Here is a 21344-nt window from a genome sequence, read left to right as displayed (position 1 = left end):
CTTGTATGGATCAGCATGAAAACCATGTTTCTGACTTCTGAGTTGAAAAATTCAACAAAATGATGAAAATCCTAAAAGTATCATAATAGTAGTTTGTAGAACTTTCCTCATAATTCTTATTATTGTAAATAAGTGACAGAGGTAAAAAGTTTATTATTATACCTCACAAATTAAAGGGAAATTACACATTTAACATAAGAGTTAATAAGATAATCGGTTCCATCCATGTTCTGATGTGTGAGTGCTTAATGGTAAAACACTTTTGAATTTGTGATTATAATAATCATCATATCTCTAATTGATGAAGTGTTACAGAATCTAAATGACAATTAAAGTCATCAACGATTTTCAGATTGTTCTGGTTTTAAACTTGCAGGATATGCTGGTTGTATGAGCTTAATGTGTTTTATAATACATCGTATATATTATCTTCTTCTATTGTAGTTTTCTGTTAGAACTCATTCTGTAGAGCAACTAGTTGAGGCAGGTTTTTCAACCATACAGCTCTGTTTACAACACGTGCAACTGGGCTGGTCAACGCAGCGTTTACTGCTCCGCCAGAGAATCACCATGAAAACTCATTTGTGGGACTCCAGGGGCATTTCAAGGGACTTTAGGGGGCTCAGGCAAAAGGGACCTGGGAAGCCTACATTGACCCAAACACCCCCCTACAAAGAAACACATGAACCACATCATGACAAACTAAAATTATACAGTCAAAATTTAAAAAGGGAAGACCTATGCATACACGAAAATGATAGTGAAGTAATAAAGTCTATTAAATAAAGTAGAAAATATAAATTTGACAAAGTTGGTTTCATGGGGCTTTGTTTGGAGATTTCTGAACGTTTAAAACTGTGAGTTTGTTTCAGTTGTGTTTAGCTTCATTGCCGCTCTGCTTGAAGACTTGTGTTGTGTTCACTGGACCAGTTATTCTCTGTGCAGCTGCAGCAGACCAGTTTCACTACAGTCAAACTGAGGGAGGTTTTTGTACGGCTCTAAATCACTGTGTGAACACATTCCCGCTATGGTAACTCTGACAGTAGTAAACAGCTGCATCTTCAGCCTGAACACCGCTGATGGTTTAGGTGAAGCTAGAACCAGAGCCACTGCCACTGAATCGAGAGGGAGTTCCTGTATTAAGAGTTGATATATAGTATATAAGAAGCTTAGGAGCCTGTCCAGGTTTCTGCTGGTACCAGGACAAATGATTATTGCCATGAACACTGGGGTTGGTGTTACAGGTCAGCGTGACAGTGGATTCTGGAGTAAATGTCACAAATGGAGGCTGAGTCACAGTCATCTGGCCGCTACATCCTGCACAAAAACACAAATCACACATTAATCAGCGGAGGTGAAGAGAGAGAACAGGCAGCGCATCACGTCTGAAATGTTGCTGAGTGACTGAACCTGTGAAGCTGCAGCAGGCCAGCGTCCAGATGAGGAGGGTGATGAGAGTCATGGTGGTTGTGGTGGACTGACGGGTCTGAGTCCTGCAGAGTTGGAGTCACAGGACTATAAAGCTTCTCAGTTCAGTGGAGGATCAGCTGACGATGCAAAGCCTCCTCTCTATGGAAATGATTCCTCTGCTCTGAGCGGACTGAAGGTGACGTGGGACACAAACTCAGGAGCGTTGCTGTTTGGATTTCCACTAAATATGAAGAAGCAGAATTGAGGGTCGTCAGCATCTGGATTCAAATTGTGTCACTTTTATTGATGCAAATATGTGTATTTCATTCCCTTGAATTACAGAGTGAGTATGTACATTAGAATTTTCAAAACCTTTTGTTTTAATTATTTTGAAGCATCCTGTTTGCTTTACAGCTTTCAAATGAAGTCAAACAGTATTTTGAAATATGAATTCATGACAACGTTAAATCAACATTTTGTCTCTCAATGTTTCTAAGTAAAAAAAAAATTCACAAATATTTATTTTTTATTTTTAAATCTTGATGACTTTTCCAGCCACGTTAGCTCAATATAAATATTCAGTGTAAATTGTGAAGTTAAACCAGAAAAAAGTGAGTCTTCAGTGGACAGACTGTTGTTCACGGTGCAGGAGGTTTTTGTACGAGCACCTAATGAGTCTGTATCACTGTGGAGGACTTTCGGTGGAGGAACCAAACTCAACAACAACTGTAAGTATCAGAGATTTTTACTTTGTGCATTTATAACTTTTATCAAATAATGAACAAGAATTTGATCAAGTTCAGAGATTGACTGGCTGATAATTTTGTTGAATTTTTCTCAATCTGAGGTAATCTCATATTCTGAGAAAAAGAAATGCAGATCAATATTTATTGGTCGTAATCAATTTATGTAGAATAATACATTTATAGAAACATACTATTACAAAAGTTTCATCTATTTTCATTTACAATGATGACTTTTATTCACATGTTTAAAATGTTTTAAAATAGAATTTGCTCAAGATTCAAACTTAATCATAAAATGATTAAAAATGTTTAGTTTGAATTGATCAAAACATATTTTGGCACAAATATCAGATGTTGAAAACAAACAGGATTTTATCAGTAGATGCAGCTCAGCTTTGTGTTCACGCTTCATGTGGTGAAAAGGAAGTGAAAGAAACAGACGACAAAGGTTTGAACTGTTTTCACACCAGTGTTTCAGCTCTTTGAGTTTAAACAGAAGAAAATCATCTCAGGGACGAGTTCTTCACTGTCACACGTTGAGAAACAGACGTGAAGACGTCCTCAATAATCATCAAGAATCATTATCAGTGAACCTTCTCAGCCACATTGACACTTGAACCCTGCGGCTGATGGTCTGACACTGAGTGAATGATGTTCAAGAGTAGAAGTTCTTCTGCTTCATTTGATAGCATCCGAGAAATCACCTGTATGTAATTTTCCTTCATCCTCATCCCTTTGTCTTTTCTCCCCTCTCTCTCCTCCAGTGGGTGTGGTGCGGCCCACCCTGACCCTCCTCCCCCCCTCCAGTGAAGAGCTGGAGCAGGGCACTGTCACTGTGGTGTGTATGGCCAGCGGGGGCTTCCCCTCAGCCTGGAGACTGGGCTGGAAGGTGGGGGGCAGAATCAGGTCCTCAGGGGTGTCTCACAGCCCGGGGGTCCTGGGGGGAACCGGCCACTACAGCTGGAGCAGCACCATGAGCCTCCCTGCAGAGCAGTGGAGGAAGGCGGGCTCAGTGAGCTGTGAGGCCAGTCTGAACGGACAGAGCCCTGTCGCTCAAACCCTGGACCCTGACCTCTGCTCGGAGTAGAGAGACGACCGGGTGGAGTCATTGTGCTCTACTGTGGGTCCGTTTGATTTACATGTGTTCTACTGCAGCTCTGCATGTCTTCATGTCTTTTCTTCATCTCATTATGACAGTCCAATGCTGTATTGTGCTACTTTTGAAACAAGAATAAATATTTCATGTTCTCATGTCATTTGTTTTTCATATTTCTATTTTTACTTTACTGAAATAAAATATATCATCACCAACATCTGCTTCTGTGTTATTTTTTTCTGTGGCAAAAGATAGTGTTTTACTTCTACTTAGACAGTAATTTATCTTGTGTGGATCTGGATGAAAACCATGTTTCTGACTTTTGAGTTGAATATTGAACAAAATGATGAAAATCACAAATGTATCACATTAGTAGTTTGTAGGACTTTCCTCATGATTAATTTCATTGTCAGTAAGTGACAGAAGTAAAAGTTTAAAATGAAACCTCAGAAATGAAAGGGAATTTACACATTTAGCATAAGAGTTAATTAGATATTCTGTTCCCTCCATGATCTGATGTGTGAGTGCTTAATGGTAATTCACATTTTAATGTGTGATTACAATAATCATCATATCACTATTTGATGAAGTGTAAGTGTATTTACTGGTTTATTTGAGTTTAATGTGTTTTATAATACATCGTATATATTCTCTGTGTTTATTGTAGTTTTCTGTTGGAACTCATTCTGTAGAGCAACAAGTTGAGGCAGGTTTTTTACGATACTGCTTCGTTTACAACACGTGCAACTGGGCCGGTCAACGCAGCGTTCACTGCTCCGCCAGAGAATCACCATGAAAACTCATTTGTGGGACTCCAGGGGCGTTTCAAGGGACTTTAAGGGCCTCAGGCAAAAGGGACCTGGGGAGCCTACAATGACCCAAACACCACCACCTCAGGCTCATCTTACACACACATTTAGAAGTTCTAGGTTTCAACTAGAAATTGGTTTCATGGGGCTTTGATTGGATATTTCTGAACATTTAAAACTGTGAGTTTGTGTCAGTTGTGTTTAGCTTCATTGTCGCTCTGCTTGTAGACTTGTGTTGTGTTCACTGGACCAGTTATTCTCTGTGCAGCTGCAGCAGACCAGTTTCACTTCAGTCAAACTGAGGGAGGTTTTTGTACGGCTCTGAATCACTGTATGAACACTCCACCGCCATGATCACCGAGACAGTAATAATCTCCAACATCTTCAGCCTGAACACCTCTGATGGTTAAGGTGTAGCTAGAACCAGATCTACTGCCACTGAATCGAGAGGGAGTTCCTGAATTAAGAGTTGATGCTTTGTATATGAGAAGCTTGGGAGCCTGTCCAGGTTTCTGAAGATACCAACTGAGGTCAGCACCAATATTTGAACTCCCTGTGGCTCCGATGTTCACAGTCCCTCCAAGACTAACAGACTTGACTGAGTCAGTCTGAGTCAGAAAACTGTTGGCTGCAGACTCTGAAATAAGAAATGAATGAAAGAGCATCAGAGAAAATAGTTTCAACAGCTTGTGGAGGAAAATAAAGAAAACCCATTTCCACAACGTTCAAAGTCTCTCACCCTGACTCAGAAAAACCAGCATGACACTCAGAGTTACTGTCAACATCATCCTGATGCAGTTTCCTGTGTGAGTGCGTGAAAACGGTTTAGACTCTGTGTGACTTTAACTCTGAGGAGCAGCGATGCATAAAATTCATGCAAAATACATTTGAGTGCACCTGTCTTTATGAAACTGAGAGGAAGAGGTGACGCTGAGTGAGAACATGTGGACATCACATGAAGGAACTTTCACTTCCGTGTCTGACCTTGAAAAGTTCTGGTCTGCACACATGGGAGAAGTTTGTCTTCAAGGCTTTTTACCAGAACACCTTTAAATGTGATTGTTGTTAATGGACTATTTCATCCCAAACCAAAAAATGTATAAAAATCTAACCACGTGATTTTGTTTCCTCAAATAAATCCAACTGCGACTGAACACTGAAGCCAGGAAGCTGCTCTGGGAGTAACTCTCTCCCTCAGGAATATCCCTTCATGTCTCTAAGTAGATGCACACTGCCCTCTGCTGGCAGTTCACCATCATCAATAACTCCATCATGGTGTGAGGCTGATTTGGTTTAACATTACATTTCATTTAGATGACCCTTTTATCCAAAGCTACTTACAATAAGTGCAAGAATCAAGAAAGTTACATTTCTTCAAGAAAGCCAAACTACTAATGCTATAATTATGTGCCATTTAAGTTCTACTAATGTGTTTGTTTAAACTTTCATTCAAGGTATTGTCAGAAGAGGTGTGTTTTTATTTTTAGGCGGAGGATGTGTAGACTTTCTTTCCTGATGTCAATGTGGAGCTCATTCCACCATTTAGGAGCCAGGACAGCAAACAGTCGTGATGTTGTTGAGTGTTTAGCTTGCAGTGAGGGAGCAACAAGCCGATTGGCAGATGCAGAGCAGAGTGAACGGGCTGGGGTGTGAGTTTTGACCATGTCCTGGATGGAGACTGGACCTGATCCGTTCGCAGCACGGTACGCAAGTACTAATGTTTTGAAACGAACTCGCAGCCACTGGTAACCAGTGAAGGGAGCGGAGGAGGGGAGTAGTGTGAGTGAATTTAGGTTAAAGACCAGTGGAGCTGCTGCATTCTGGATGAGCTGCAGAGGTCGGATGGCACTAGCAGGTAGACCTGCCAGGAGGGAGTTGCAATAGTCTAGAGGTGAGATGACCAGAGCTTGGACCAGAACCTGCGCCGCCTGCTGAGTAAGAAGGGGACGTATTCTCCTTATGTCCTGCAGCATGAATCTACAGGAACGTGTTGTTGCAGTAATGTTGGCCGTAAGGGAGAGTTGACTGTCGAGTGTCACACCCAGGTTCATAGCAGTCTGGCTGGGGGCTAACACGGAGTTGTCTGTCAAGTTTCTGTCCTTGTTCAACCTTTTCACCACCATGTACATAAGTCATTTCATGCAGCTCTGATATTAGGGAAAAAGTAAGTAAGTAAGCATCACTTGACCTCAGTGACCCCAGGCCTCTGTTTTATGTAAATACTCTCACCCTCTGAGAAATTACTCTGAGTATCAATCAGACTAAATGTAACAGTGAAGTTTACGAGTATCAGGTTCATTCGAATACTTTGTGAAAAAAAATAATGTAACATGTCAAATCAATAAAAACTGAGCAAACTTCATCAGCTAATAAAGATAAAACGATGTGAATTAAGAGCTGCAAAATGCATCATGAGGCCTAAAGAGACCTTAGTTAGATAGACTGTCTATATAAAGGTATAGACAGCCTGATTACTATATAATGATATATAAGGTCTATATAGATTTAAATACAGACTTTTGATTGTCTAAATAATTTATTTATTTTATAATATACAGTACTGTGCAAAAGTTTTAGGCAGGTGAGAAAAAATGCCATAAAGTATTAACAGTTTGTTTTCATCAATTAACAAAATGCAGTGAATGAACAGAAGAGAAATCTAAATCAAATCAATATTTGGTGTGACCATCCTTTGCCTTGAAAACAGCATCAATTCGTCTAGGTAGACTTGCACACAGTTTTTGAAGGAACTCGGCTGGTAGGTTGTTCCAAACATCTTGGAGAACTAACCACAGATGTTCTGTGGGTGTAGGCTTCCTCAAATCCTTCTGTCTCTTCATGTTATCCCAGACAGACTCGATGATGTTGAGATCAGGGCTCTGTGGGGGCCATACCATCACTTCCAGGACTTCTTGTTCTTCTTTACGCTGAAGATAGTTCTTAATGACATTGGCTGGATGTTTGGGGTCGTTGTCCTGCTGCAGAATACATTTGGTGCCAATCATACGCCTCCCTGATGGTATTGCATGACGGATAAGTATCTGCCTGTATTTCTCAGCATTGAGGATACCATTAATCCTGACCAAATCTCCAACTCCATTTGCAGAAATGCAGCCCCAAACTTGCAAGGAACCTCCACCATGCTTCACTGATGCCTGCAGACACTCATTATTGTACCGCTCTCCAGCCCTTCGGCGAACAAACTGCCTTCTTCTACAGCCAAATATTTCAACTTTTGAATCATCAGTCCAGAGCACCTGCTGCCATTTTTCTGCACCCCAGTTCCTATGTTTTCATGCATAGTTTTTTTGTGATCAACTTTTTATTTTACTGAGAAATGTAGCAAGGTACAGATCAATGTTACAGTAATCAATAACAAAATATATATTCACATGTACTCATACCTGTCAATGTATATAGACACACAAAGGTAAACAATAAAGGAAAAATAATAACTAGGAATAAGTCAAATAATAAAATAGAAAATATATATATATATATATGAAAATATTAAATAAACAAACACAAATATACAATAGGTCATTAATACAAAAACAATAACATATGTATGTAATAAAATCACAGGGAAATAAAATAAAATAAAATAACATAAATGAATAAAATAAAATAAAACTACCCCAAACACAAACCACCCACATCCCGGATCCAGCTTCCTAAAGAAACCTTAATCACATATTACAGTTGAAGCGCACGGAGGACAGTTAGGAGCGATTCCCAGGCCTTTATAGCGGATTCTTTGGCTCCATGTACTCGAGCTGTTGACAGTTCTAAATAGACAATGTCCAAGTATGTTAAAATCCATGCTCGGAAAGAAAGTGAGTGTGGAGGCTTCCAGCGTGTAGCAACAAGTTTTTTTGCAGCAGTGAATCCCGCCAACAACGCTTTCCTCTCGTCCAGGGTCAACCCCAGTCCTGATAAATCATTTAAAATGAATGTAGCAGGCAAACAAGGCAACTTAATATTAAACAACTTAGATAGATTCAAGGAGATCATTTTCCAAAATTCTGCCACTGGTGTACACTCCCAAAACATATGAAAAAAGCTGCCGATCGCTTTGGAGGAACATAACGTACATGTAGAATCATTTATAACTTTCATCAGATGAAGCCTTCTAGGAGTAAAATATACTCTATGTATATAATTATAGTGAATTTGTTGATGGTCAGGATTTCTGGATGCTAACCTCACATCAACCCATACTCTATCCCAGTCAAATGTAGTCTTCAGATTTGGAATATCTTTTCTCCATATTTTATCTAATGCCAGAGGTCTGTAAGAGTGTTGCAGAACAAACCAATAAAGTCTTGAAACAAAACCACTCGTGCCTCCAGCAGAGTCAAATAATTTGCGGATTGGGTGTGTTTCAAGAGGGCTCTGCAGAGAAATACCACTGCTTTGTAAGGTAGATCGCAGTTGCAAATAAAAGAAAAAAGAGGTACGCATTACACCATATTTAATACAAATGTCCTGAAAGGAAAGTAACCCTTCTTTCCCAAAGATATCCTTAAGTGTGTAAATGTTTTTCCTTTCCCAGTCAGGAAAACGAATGTGTTGGCCTCCAATCAACAATCTATCGTTGCTAAATATCGGGGAATGTGGGCCCCATCCAGAAGAGCAACCAGCTATCTTCTCCACCCTCCTCCAAACAAATAACAAATAAGAAATCATAGGGCCAAATTTTAAACGACATTGTTGGACTGAGATGTTAGAATGCAAAAAGGTAGCAAACGAATATGGTGTTAGTATCTGCTCCTCCAGAGCACGCCATGATACCTGAGCGTTAGGTCGGAACCACGTTAATAAAGGTCGAAGTGTAAAGGCCCACTTATAAAATTTAAAGTTCGGGAGAGACAAACCACCAGCCTGTCTCTCCCGCTGCATTGTAGTGAGATTAATGCGGGATCGTTTACCTCGCCAAATAAATTTTGTTATAGCCGATTGTAATTTGCACCAGTATTGCGGGGGCGGAGGAAGGGGGAGCATCAAACTCACAAAGTTAACTCTGGGCAGAACATTCATTTTAACTATAGCTACCCTGCCACAAAGTGAATTTGGCAGACCAGACCACCTGCCCAGATCTGCAACGATTTTATTAAGCGTATTACCAAAATTGTTTTTAGCTATTGTCTGTACAGAAGAATAGATATCTATCCCCAGATAAATAAAGTTTTTAGAGACTGGAATGGATGCAGGGATAGAAACATTACACATGGCCTGATTCAAAGGGAATAACGCTGATTTCTGCCAATTTATTTTAAAACCGGAAAGCTTGCCATAATCTTCAAAGGTTGACAGAACATGTGGGATACATTGCTCCGGGTTGTTTAAATACAATAAGACATCATCAGCATAAAGCGAAATGTGATGGTGTGTTCCTTTAATGGTAATCGGAGAGATTGTGGGAGACCTACGGATGGCCTGTGCCAGTGGCTCAAGAGAAAGAGCGAATAACAAAGGGCTAAGAGGACAGCCCTGCCTTGATCCTCTCGATACAGCAAAGGGAGGAGAGCTGGTTTTGCCTGTAAGCACCACAGCTGTTGGGTTTTTATACAACACCTTAATCATATTAATGAATGACATGCCAAACCCCATGACCTCAAGCACTGACCATAAAAAGGGCCATTCCAGGCGATCAAAAGCCTTCATCGCATCGAGTGAGAGGACAGCAGCAGGGGAACCCAGGCTCTGAGCACCATCTATAACATGCAATAACCTTCTAACATTATCTGTTGCCAATCTAGACTTTATAAACCCTGTTTGGTCACTGTGAACCAACTCAGTCATATGGCCTTGAAGCCGCCCGGCCAGTAATTTGGCATAAATCTTCAAATCTGCGTTTAAAAGTGAAATCGGCCTGTAACTGGAGCACTCGCTCGGGTCCTTTCCCTTTTTAAGAAGGAGCGAAATTAACGCCGTTAACATCCCTCGAAAATGAGCCCACTTCGATCGAATATTGGATCATGTCCACTAGCAGCGGGCCGATCAAAGGCCAAAAAGTAAGATAAAATTCCGGTGGGATTCCGTCCGGCCCTGGAGATCTACCTTTACGCATGTCTCTGACCGCCGCCTCGCACTCCTGTAATGTAACAGAGGCATCCAGTTTTACAGAGTCACCTTCGCTGAGACGAGATAATTTAATGTCATTTAAGAAATTATTGCAAACATGTTTATCAAAAAGGCTTTCCGAACTATACAGCTCCTGATAAAAGGAGGCAAGAGAAGCATTTACCTTCTTTGGATCAGATTGTATAATGCCATCTTTATCTTTTTCGCAAAAAATATCAGCAAAATGTTCATCTGTTCGGAGCCTCATTGCTAGTAGATGACTGGGTTTAGAGGAGTTAAAATAGTAAGTTTGTCTCCTTTTGTGCATGAGAAATTCTGAGCGGCGTTTCAAAAGAGAGTTAATCTCCTTTTTAATCAGTTCCTTCTGTAGGGCTGCGTGGTCGTTAAAATTATGTTGCAAGGCGGCATCAAGTGTTGCATATTTTAATTCTAATGCTTCCAATTTGGCCGAGCGTTCCTTATTTCGCATTGAGGCATATAAGGTGGTGTTGCTTCTTATAAAACCCTTCACTGCCTCCCAAAGTATCCTGGGGTCAGAAACAGAGCCGACATTAAACTCCAAAAATTCACTAAAATTGCTTCCAAACTGAGTTTTAATTTTTTCATCTTGAAGTAAGGATGAGTTAAAGCGCCACCTAGGGGCATTAGTAGAAGATGGGCGAACAGTAACCGAACAGTGTACTGGTTTATGGTCAGACCAAGTTACCGGAATATAATGCGCATTTTGAATGTTCTGAAATAAGTCTTTGGAGGCAAAGATAAAATCTAGCCTCGAAAAGGACTTATGTCTCCCTGAGTAAAATGAGAAGTCCTTTAGAGAAGGGTTTAACATACGCCAAATATCAACCATGCCTGTATCGGCTGCCCACTGGCGCAGTGCCTCAGATGCGAGACGTTGGTCTCTGGTCTCAATGCCGCCCGTTTTGTCCATACTGCTGTCCCACACCGCGTTGAAATCTGCCCCTAGAACTAAATGAAATCCTGTGAGATTAAGCAAAGCTGTGGTTAATAGTCCGTAAAAAGCGGCATCAAACGTATTAGGGGCATAAGCAGAAATAAGTGCAATGTTTTTCCCATCCATACGGATTTTGGCAATGGCCATCCGTCCCGCATCGTCTGCCCAAGAGTCAATCATATCAAATTTCAATTTTCGTTTACACAGTACCATTACTCCTCTGCATTTAGTGGATGCAGAAGAGGTTGCAATGGGGTGATAAAATTTGTTGGCTAATCGACCTGCATCTTTGGATAATAAATGTGATTCCTGAATCATGGCAAAGTCTATATTTTTCTTACGGAGAAAATCTAATACAGTGGTTCTTTTATGTGGGATGTTAAGACCCCTGGCATTGACTGAAATTAAATTGAGAGCTGTCATATGTTGAAAAACGTTGGAAAATAAAAAATGAAGATACCTCCATGGCAGTAAGAAAGAAGTCTGGATCCAAAAAAGAAAAACACCCCAAAACAAGAGACAAAAAACATCAAAAACACCAAAAAGAACAGAGGAAGGTGAAGGAGAAAAAACCTTTCAAACCCTCCTGATAGATCCGCAACCGGACGACTAACTCAGAGAACTATGAGTTTCTGGCGACCCAAGTAGGGCAGCAGCACCACCCATTCATCAAATATCAAAAATAGCAGCAGTGTGAGCTTTTCTCTCTTCCTCTTCAACGATAAAACATCTGCCTTGTAACAGTTAGGTGACACCTTTAACAGCCCATGGCATCTTTTGGTCACCCTCCCCACCCCACATACACCCCCCGGATCCACATCACTAGTAGCATAGGCACCAATATTAAAGCACACCTGTTGATAATACCCCTATGGCCGGTAGATTATAGAAAAATAAATAAAATAATTGTATGGTTATAAAAACAACAGTGACGGCAATAGCAAACATAAGGACAAGGTGTTAGACCTACACTATGAGGACTGTTACAGGTGATAACATGGACCCATGGCCGGGGCGAAAAAGCAAAACATTCCCCTCCTCAACTTTATGAAACTAAAATGTCCAACTAAATGTCCATCATAAATCACGTTGTCTTACCCGTGGCACTCTGACGGAGGAGGGGGGGGGGAGAGAGAGTCAATAACAGTTTGTGTCACTTACAAGTTTTTGATGCATTTCAGGGCCTTCTTAGGGTCATCAAAACGATGCTTCATCCCGCTTGCTGTTGTGAATGAAAGCACAGCAGGATAGCCGATGCCAAACGGGATTTTAGCTGAATGAAGCAGGCGTTTACACTCCAGAAAGGAGTGTCGTCGCTCCTGCGTGGCCTTGGAGAAGTCTTGATAGAAGCTTATCTTGTGATTCTGCCAACGGACGTCTCCGATTTCCCTCGACAGTTGTCTCACCCGCTCCTTCTGTTGAAACCTCAGGAAGCGCACGACATTAGCGATCAATGAGCCCGCTCCAGATCCAGGCCCCCCTGGAAGTCAGCTTGGAGGATCTCGGGGAGAGTAACTCTCAAAAACGATATGGCATCTTTATCTTCAACCCGTTCTGGGAAACCATAAATGCGTAGATTTACTCGCCTTTCCCGGTCCTCGTATTCAGTTAGCTTGGCGTTCAGTCTTTCAACCTCAGAAGCCGCAGCCGGGGGCGAGTCGCACCGCTGCCTCTCCGCTTCCTCCAGCATATCCAGACGGGCCTCCACGCTAGTCATCCTGGTTAGCATGTCCGCTAATTTCGCTTCGACCGCCTCGACAGCTCTTCTCGTGTCTGACACGTCTTTGCGGACGTCTGCAAAGTACTTGGCTTGGTCGTTGAGGATTTTTGTTTGGGCTTCTGATAGTTTCTGAAGAAGCTCATGTATTTTAGCGATGGAAATCGAGTCATCCGCGACCTCCGGGGCCGGCGCTGCAGGAGATGCCTGGTTAGCTCTGAGGCTAGTAGCCCTGGAGCTCTGCTATTGTTGAGGTGCATTTGCATCATTTTTCCGGTTATTCGGCATTTCGGTGGTGAGAAAAGGTTTCAATCGGCAGTTTGTGAGAGGAAAAAGTATGAAAAAAATTGCAAGGAGATATATTCACACAAAGTGTAAGCGGGTGGTACCGCAGCCCTCAGCCTAAGCAGCCATCTTACTCGGCGTCATCACGTGACTCGTTTTCATGCATAGTTGAGTCTCTTGGCCTTGTTTCCATGTCAGAGGTATGGCTTTTTGGCTGCAGCTCTTCCATGAAGACTACTTCTGATCAGACTTCTCCGGACAGTAGATGGGTGTACATGGGTCCCACTTGTTTCTGCCAGTTCCGAGCGGGTGGCACTGCTCGGCATCTTACGATTTCGAAGGGAAATAAGCTTGATGTATTTTTCATCTGCTGCACTAAATTTCCTTGGCCGACCATTGCGTCAGTGATCCTCAACGTTGCCCGTTTCTTTGAGCTTCTTCAAAAGAGCTTCAACAGCACATCTGGAAACCCCAGTCTGCTTTGGAATCTTTGTCTGGGAGAGACCTTGCTGATGCAGTATAACTACCTTGTATCTTGTTGCTGTGCTCAGTCTTGCAATGGTGTATAACCTGTGACATCAAACTGTCTTTCACAACCTCACATTGGTAGCAGAGTCTGACTGTTCCTCACCCAGTTTTAAGCCTCCTACACAGCTGTTTCTGTTTCAGCTAATGACTATGTTTCAACCTACATGTGAAATTGATGATCATTAGCACCTGTTTGGTATAATTGGTTGATCATACACCTGACTATAATCCTACAAAATCCCTGACTTTGTGCAAGTGAACCTATAATAACTGATGCTGGTTTGAAGGCAAAGGGTAGTAACACCAAATATTGATTTGATTTAGATTTTTCTTTTGTTCGCTCACTTTTGTTAATTGATGAAAATAAACTGGAAACACTTCCATTTTTCAAAGCATTCTTAGCTTACAGCATTTTTTTCACACATGCCTAAAACTTTTGCACAGCACTGTATGTAGTTTATGTAAAGATATAGACAGTGTGTGACGGCCTCCTGCCTGTGGATGTGTGTATGCGTGTATGGTGGCCTCTGCTTTGTCAACCTGCAGGTGATGAGCTGGTGGGCGTGGCCAATTCCCAAACCTGTGTTAAGCTGGTCCTTCCTCCTGCCTCAGTCTCTTCCTGACATCGCCTGGCTCCGGAGGGAGAGCGGTGTGCCGCTCCGGCGCAGCCCCTCGTTTTCTATTGTGTTCTCTTGGTTTGCTTTGCCGTCATTTTGGTCCCTTGTGTTAGGGAAATAAATTATCCTTTTGTTACTTTTACCTGCGCAGTTCCTTTTATTTGTCCGACCATGAGCCGGGTCGTGACAAATGTGGGGGCTCGTCCGGGATCTGGTTTGTACGCCACGGTTTAGCTGTGAACTGCGTAAGTAAATTTTGGGCCATGGTTGTGTTGTTTCTCTGGGTCTTTGGCTTTTGTTGCTGCTTGAAGATAATTGTTTTGTCCGGGCATCCTGATCAGTTAGCCGCCGGGTGAGCAGATCTCGCCACTTTATTATTTTGCCTTTTTTGTTTTGGTCGGTAACCCTGAGGAGGGAGTGCGCTGGCTTTGGGTTGTTGCAGCTGGCCAGTCTCGGTCAGATGTAATTTCCTGCGGTTGGTGTCACTTCGAGCTCGGCAAGCCGACGAAGACTACGTGAGGTTTAGTAAGTATTGTGGTAGGTATTTAGGGGTTGGGGTGTCTCGGCTTGTGTTTTTTCGTAGCTCCTTGTTTGGGAGTTACCTGGTAAGTAGCAGCAAAAGTAAGTGTCCTGGAGTTTTGTATTACTGTGTGTAGAGTATGGCGGATGTGGCGTTTTTTGTTCAGGCTCCGTCGGAGGAGTTGCTGGATAAGTGCACGCGGGAACAATTGTTTAAAATAGCGGAGCAGTATCGTATCGATATCCCAGATAGAAGAGTGAAAGACGCGACAATTCAGAATGTTTTGTTTGCTGCATTATGCGAGTTGGGTATATTGTCGGGTGCTGCGCGTCCTCCCCAGGCCAGGGTGGAGAGTTTGGCTCCACTGGCTGCGAGCGCGAGTGACCTCACGTTTGAGCAGCAGAAAGAGTTACTGTTGTTGCAGTTGGAGCATGCTAAGACGTTGAAGTCAGTTGAAATAGAGAAGCAGATTGCAGTGGAAAAACTCCGCTACCAGACGGAGCAAGCGAAGCTGTCGGTAGAGCAGTCTCGGCTGGAGTTGCTGAGGGCTGGATTTTCGGGTGGAGCCGCCTCGGGAGCGCAGGAGAGTTCCTCCGTTCGTCCCGGGGGCGGAGGTGAGTGTTTTGATGTGCTTGGCAATCTGCGGTTACTTCCGAAGTTTAATGAGCGGGATCCAGAGTCGTTTTTTTCTTTGTTTGAACGTGTGGCTGAGTCACGGAAGTGGCCTGAGTCAGCCCGCACGGTGATGCTCCAGTGCGCACTGACTGGCCGTGCGCAGGAGGCGTATTCTGCTCTGTCGGTGGCTGATGGCCAAGATTATGAGTGTGTAAAGTCTGCCGTATTGAAAGTGTACGAGCTCGTGCCGGAGGCTTATCGTCAGCGCTTTCGTTCATGGAAGAGAGTGGAGAAGCAGACGCACCTCGAGTTTGCTCGTGACCTGGCGGGTCATTTTGCGCGTTGGTGTGCCGCGTTAAAAGTGGAGACGTTTGAGGATTTGTCCGAGTTAATTGTGTTGGAGCAGTTCAAAAATTCCATACCTGAAAACATTGCACAACACATTAACGATCTCAAGGTAAGACGTGTGTCTGAAGCTGCTTCAGTGGCAGATGACTATGTGTTGACGCATAAACGCTCTTTTGGTGAGTGGCGCGCGCATAGTGGCAGCCGTGGTGGACCGTTTGCAGAGCGTGCTGAGGCAGCTCTGGGGAGTTATGTTGGTCGTTCAGGTAAATCCGACGCCAGGGAACGTAACTCGAGGGGTTTTGAAAAAACCTGCAGTTATTGTCATAAAAGAGGTCATTTCAGAGCTGATTGTTACGCACTTAAACCCAGGGTTCCCCAGGGGGGTCCCATGGCGCAGCCAAAAGGTGCTTGCTGCGCTGTCTCGTTGCCTCGCGCACCAGCGGTGAGTGAGGTGGGTGTGCCAGCTCGGGGTGAATCCGTGTCTGTGGGGTTGGCGTCTTTTCTGCCGTTCATTTCTGGTGGCCATGTTTCTCTGGTGGGGGGCAGGTTGAAGGTGCCAGTTAAAATACTGCGCGACACAGCGGCCTTTGATTCCTTCATTCAGGCTTCTGTGCTGCCTTTTTCCACTGAGACTCACACAGGTTGTTGGGTGCCTGTTGTAGGTATGGAAATGAATGTTTTGCAAGTCCCTCTGCACAAAATCACATTACACTCTGATCTCTTCCAGGGCGAGATAGCTGTGGGTGTGAGGCCGGCGCTGCCTGTTGAGGGGGTCACTCTGATCCTGGGTAACGGTGCTGCAGGGGAGCGTGTGTGGGGTGATGTGGCCCCGTCTCCAGTGGTTTCCTCAGTTCCCCTGGTGAGGAAGCAGCCTGATGAGGATGAAATAAGTTTCCCCGAAGTGTTCACAGCGTGTGCGGTGACGCGGTCTATGTCCCAACATTCTCCACCAGAGCCGCCTGAGTGTGGCGTGGGTGATGGTGAGGCAGTAGATGGGTGGTGTTTCTCCCTGTCTGATGTTTCCCTTTCAGTTACGCAGGAAGAGTTGGAGAGTGAACAGCGAGCCGACGCGTCCCTGAAGGGACTGTTTGACATGGTGTTGCCTGCGTTGGAGGTAAAGAACGACTCTCACTGTTACTTTCTGTTGAAGGGATTGCTCATGAGAAAATGGGTACCTCACGGGGACGATTTTGTAGGGGATCCCGTCCTCCAGATTGTCCTGCCTTCGACGCTCCGGGAGACGGTGCTTCGCCGGGCCCATGATGACTCGGGTCACTGGGGGGTGAGAAAAACATACAACCGAGTGCTGAAACATTTTTTTTGGCCTAAATTAAAGAGGGATGTGTCTGAGTATGTGAAAACCTGTCATACCTGTCAACTTGCGGGGAAGCCAAATCAGGTGATTAAACCAGCTCCTCTGTTTCCGATTCCGGCTGTGGGTCAGCCATTTGAACACCTTATTATAGACTGTGTGGGTCCGTTGCCACGTTCCAAGTCGGGTGCTGTTTATTTGCTTACGGTCATGTGTCAAACCACCCGTTATCCGGCAGCGTATCCTTTACGCACGATCACAGCGCGTTCTGTGGTGCGCGCCCTGACACAGTTCATTGCTATATTCGGTATCCCGAAGGTGATTCAAACTGACCGCGGATCAAACTTCACCTCTCACCTGTTTTCACAAGTTTTGAAACAGTTGGGGGTTAAACACAATAAAGCATCGGCATATCACGCTCAGAGTCAGGGGGCCCTGGAGCGTTTTCACCAGTCTCTGAAGTCGTTGTTACGTACATATTGTGTGAAACTGGACGGAGACTGGGAGGAGGGGTTGCCCTGGTTACTGTTAGCGGCGAGGGAGGTGTCCCAAGAGAGCACAGGGTTCAGTCCCAACGATTTGGTGTTTGGGCACACTGTGCGCGGCCCTCTGGTTCTTTTGTGCGAGCAATGGAAGGATGCTGCTCCACCAGAAAATGTACTTGATTATGTAAATAGTTCCGTCATAGGTTGTATGCTGCAGGGGTATTGGCAAAGAAAAACTTGGGTACTGCACAGAGTAAGATGAAGACACTGTATGACCGGAGGGCTGAGAAGCGTGTGTTCAGTGAGGGGGACCGGGTCTTGGCGTTACTTCCCATCATTACTTCTCCATTTCAGGCGAAGTATGGAGGTCCTTATGAAATAAAGAAAAAAACGTCTGAACATAACTACATCATTGCTATGCCTGATCGTAGACGGAGTGTCCAGATGTGTCATGTCAACTTATTGAAACCTTACTATGAACGTGTCCCTCCAGGTGAAGCTGTCTCCGCCTCCTCTGTGCCTGCGCGGCCTGTGTGTTCTGTGAGTAGAGTGTCTGTGGTTTACCCTCCACAGTCGGTGCCTGCCAGGCTGGAGGATGGTCTGCCCGACGCTGATGCTGGGGTGCAGCAAGGTCGTTTAAAAAACTCTGAGTCCTTGAACAAATTACATCTTCTGTTGGGCCATCTGTCTGAGTCACAACAAGCCGACCTAGTTGAAGTGATAAGTTCCTTCCCATCTCTGTTTGGTGACACTCCTACTCAAACAAATGTAATTGAACATGATATAGATGTAGGTGATGCACTCCCAATTCGCCAAAGGTTTTACCGCGTTAGTCCTGAAAAACGTGTGTCCCTTGATGCGGAAGTGAAGTATATGTTGGATAGTTGTATTGCTGTTCCCTCCTTTTCCAGTTGGGCATCTCCCTGCATTTTAGTGCCGAAGCCAGACAAAACATTCAGGTTCTGCACTGATTTTCGCAAGCTAAATGCTGTAACGAAACCAGATTCTTTCCCGCTGCCTCGTATGGAGGATTGCGTTGACCAAGTGGGCCACGCCGCATTTGTGAGTAAATTTGACCTGTTGAAAGGATATTGGCAGGTTCCGCTGTCCGAGCGTGCACGTGCCCTGTCTGCATTTATTACACCAAATGGTCTCTTCTCGTATAATGTTATGCCTTTTGGTTTAAGAAACGCTCCTGCCACGTTCCAGAGGCTCATGACCAGAGTCTTGGGGGACTTAGAGGGGTGCACTGTGTATTTGGACGACGTGGTGGTGGTTTCAGACTCGTGGCCGTCTCATGTGGAGCGTGTCCGTGCGTTGTTCCTGCGCTTGGCTGAGGCGCGCCTGACCATCAACCTCGCCAAGTGCGAATTTGCACTGTGACGTACCTGGGCCGGGTTGTGGGTCAGGGTAAAGTCCGTCCCGTTGCAGAGAAAATAAGAGCTGTCCAGTTCTATCCTCCGCCCACTACTAAGAAGGAACTGATGAGGTTCCTGGGTTTGGTGGGGTATTACAGGGGGTTTTGCCGTAATTTCTCAGAAGTCGTTGCACCATTAACTGATCTACTTAAAATGCGTGTCCCATTTGTGTGGTCTCCTCTCTGTCAGCAGGCGTTTGAGAGGATAAAGTCTCTGCTGTGTGAAGCACCGGTCCTGGCCGCTCCGAGGTTTGACCGACCTTTTGCGCTTCAAGTCGACGCTAGTCACATCGGAGTAGGTGGCGTTTTGTTGCAAGCCGATGAGTTGGGTTTGGAAAAACCAGTTTGTTTCTTTTCCAAGAAATTTAACTCATATCAATTGAACTATTCAACGATTGAAAAGGAGGCACTGGCCTTAGTTTGGGCTCTGAGAAACTTTGAAGTGTACTTGGGCTCTGGAGCGGTACCCGTAGTGGTGTACACTGACCACAACCCACTTTTGTTTTTGAACTCGCTGCAATGTCCTAACCAGCGTCTGATACGTTGGTCGTTATTTCTACAGTCACATTGGCTTGATATTAGACACATAAAGGGTGCGGAAAACGTCGTAGCCGACGCACTGTCTCGCGTTCCTCAGGATTGAGGTTTGAGCTAAGACTTTATTGCTGTTATGATGTTGTCCTGTTGCGCTCCTGTTCCCTCTTCTGTCATCCTTCCCTCTTAAATTGCTTCCCACTGGTACCAGGTTGCTGAGGTGGGGGTGTGGAAGATGCGCGTAGTGAGCTGTGTGGTTCTCAACAGCAGCTGGTGTTCCTGTCCTCGGATGTGTGTGCCCTTGTGTGTGTGCCTTAAACATCGTAAACTCTATATGTGTAAAAAAAAAAAAAAAAAAGTAAAACTTCAAAGTAAGTAAAATGTATATATTTGTGAAGAAAATAAACTTTATAGTAGGTAGAATGTGTAGCCTATATATGTGCAAAGTAAAAAAAAAAAAAATTGGTTTTGGTTTAATAATGAGGGAGCCATTGTCGAGTTCGGGGTTGGGCCCCGTTTTTCAGGGAGGGGGGTGTGACGGCCTCCTGCCTGTGGATGTGTGTATGCGTGTATGGTGGCCTCTGCTTTGTCAACCTGCAGGTGATGAGCTGGTGGGCGTGGCCAATTCCCAAACCTGTGTTAAGCTGGTCCTTCCTCCTGCCTCAGTCTCTTCCTGACATCGCCTGGCTCCGGAGGGAGAGCGGTGTGCAGCTCCGCCGCAGCCCCTCGTTTTCTATTGTGTTCTCTTGGTTTGCTTTGCCGTCATTTTGGTCCCTTGTGTTAGGGAAATAAATTATCCTTTTGTTACTTTTACCTGCGCAGTTCCTTTTATTTGTCCGACCATGAGCCGGGTCGTGACAAATGTGATTACTATATAATGACATAGAAGGTATCTACATATGTAAACTCAGTCTATTGATTATAAATGCAAATATATGTGCAGTATATATCGAGATATACATACAGTCTGATTACTATTTAAGGATATATAAGGTCTACATAGATACAACTAAAGTCTGTTGACTGTCAGGAATACATTCATCATATAAAAGCTACATATATAAGATAATAATATATTATTAATATATTTATAAACAGTCTATATAAGGAGGTTGACAGTCTTTAACAAATATGTAGAATCTATAGACAATCTGCATGTCTTCATGTCTTTTCTTCAACTCATTATGTATTGTGCTACTTTGGAAACAAGAATAAATATTTCATGTTCTCATGTCATTTGTTTTTCACATTTCTATTTTTACTTTACTAAAATAAAATGTATCATCACCAACATCTGCTTTTGTGTTATTTTTTCTGCGGCAAAATATATTAATGTAAATCTGTGTTTTACTTCTACTTAGACAGTAATTTATCTTGTGTGGATCTGCAGGAAAACCATGTTTCTGACTTCTGAGTTGAACATTGAACAAAATGATGAAAATCACAAAAGTATCAAGTTAGTAGTTTGTGGGACTTTCCTCATAATTCAGATTATTGTCAATAAGTGACAGTAAAGTTTATGATGAAACCTGAGAAATTGAAGATAAATTGCACATTTAGCATAAGAGTTAATTATATGTTCTGTTCCATCCATGTTCTGATGTGTGAGTGCTTAATGGTAATACACTTTTGAATGTGTGATTATAATAATCATCATATCACTATTTGATGAAGTGTAGTAGAAACTAAATGACAATCATTTAATCATAACCCACTACAAGGAAACACATGAACCACATCATCACAATCAAGAATCATTATCAGTGAACCTTCTCAGCCACATTGACACTTGAACCCTGCGGCTGATGGTCTGACACTGAGTGAATGATGTTCAACAGTAGAAGTTCCTCTGTTTCATTTGAT

At 43.5% G+C, this 21344-nt stretch overlaps 1 pseudogene and 1 gene segment (V, D, J or C); one reads left to right on the top strand and one right to left on the bottom strand.

Moving 5' to 3' along the window:
* Window positions 1-1003: 1003 nt before the first annotated feature.
* On the bottom strand, window positions 1004-1501 carry LOC133015896 (Ig kappa chain V region K16-167-like; annotated as a pseudogene).
* Window positions 1502-1952: 451 nt separating this feature from the next.
* Window positions 1953-3243, top strand: LOC133014997 (immunoglobulin lambda constant 1-like). The segment is given in 3 exon segments: window positions 1953-1969; window positions 2104-2138; window positions 2921-3243. Coding segments are annotated over 3 exon segments (375 nt in total).
* The last annotated feature ends 18101 nt before the right edge of the window (window positions 3244-21344 follow it).

This window comes from Limanda limanda, chromosome 12 (assembly GCF_963576545.1).
Source record: "Limanda limanda chromosome 12, fLimLim1.1, whole genome shotgun sequence".
Taxonomy (NCBI): Eukaryota; Metazoa; Chordata; class Actinopteri; order Pleuronectiformes; family Pleuronectidae; genus Limanda; species Limanda limanda.
The sequence above is the reverse complement of the archived record's forward strand: the minus strand, read 5'-3'. Positions and strand labels throughout refer to the sequence as shown.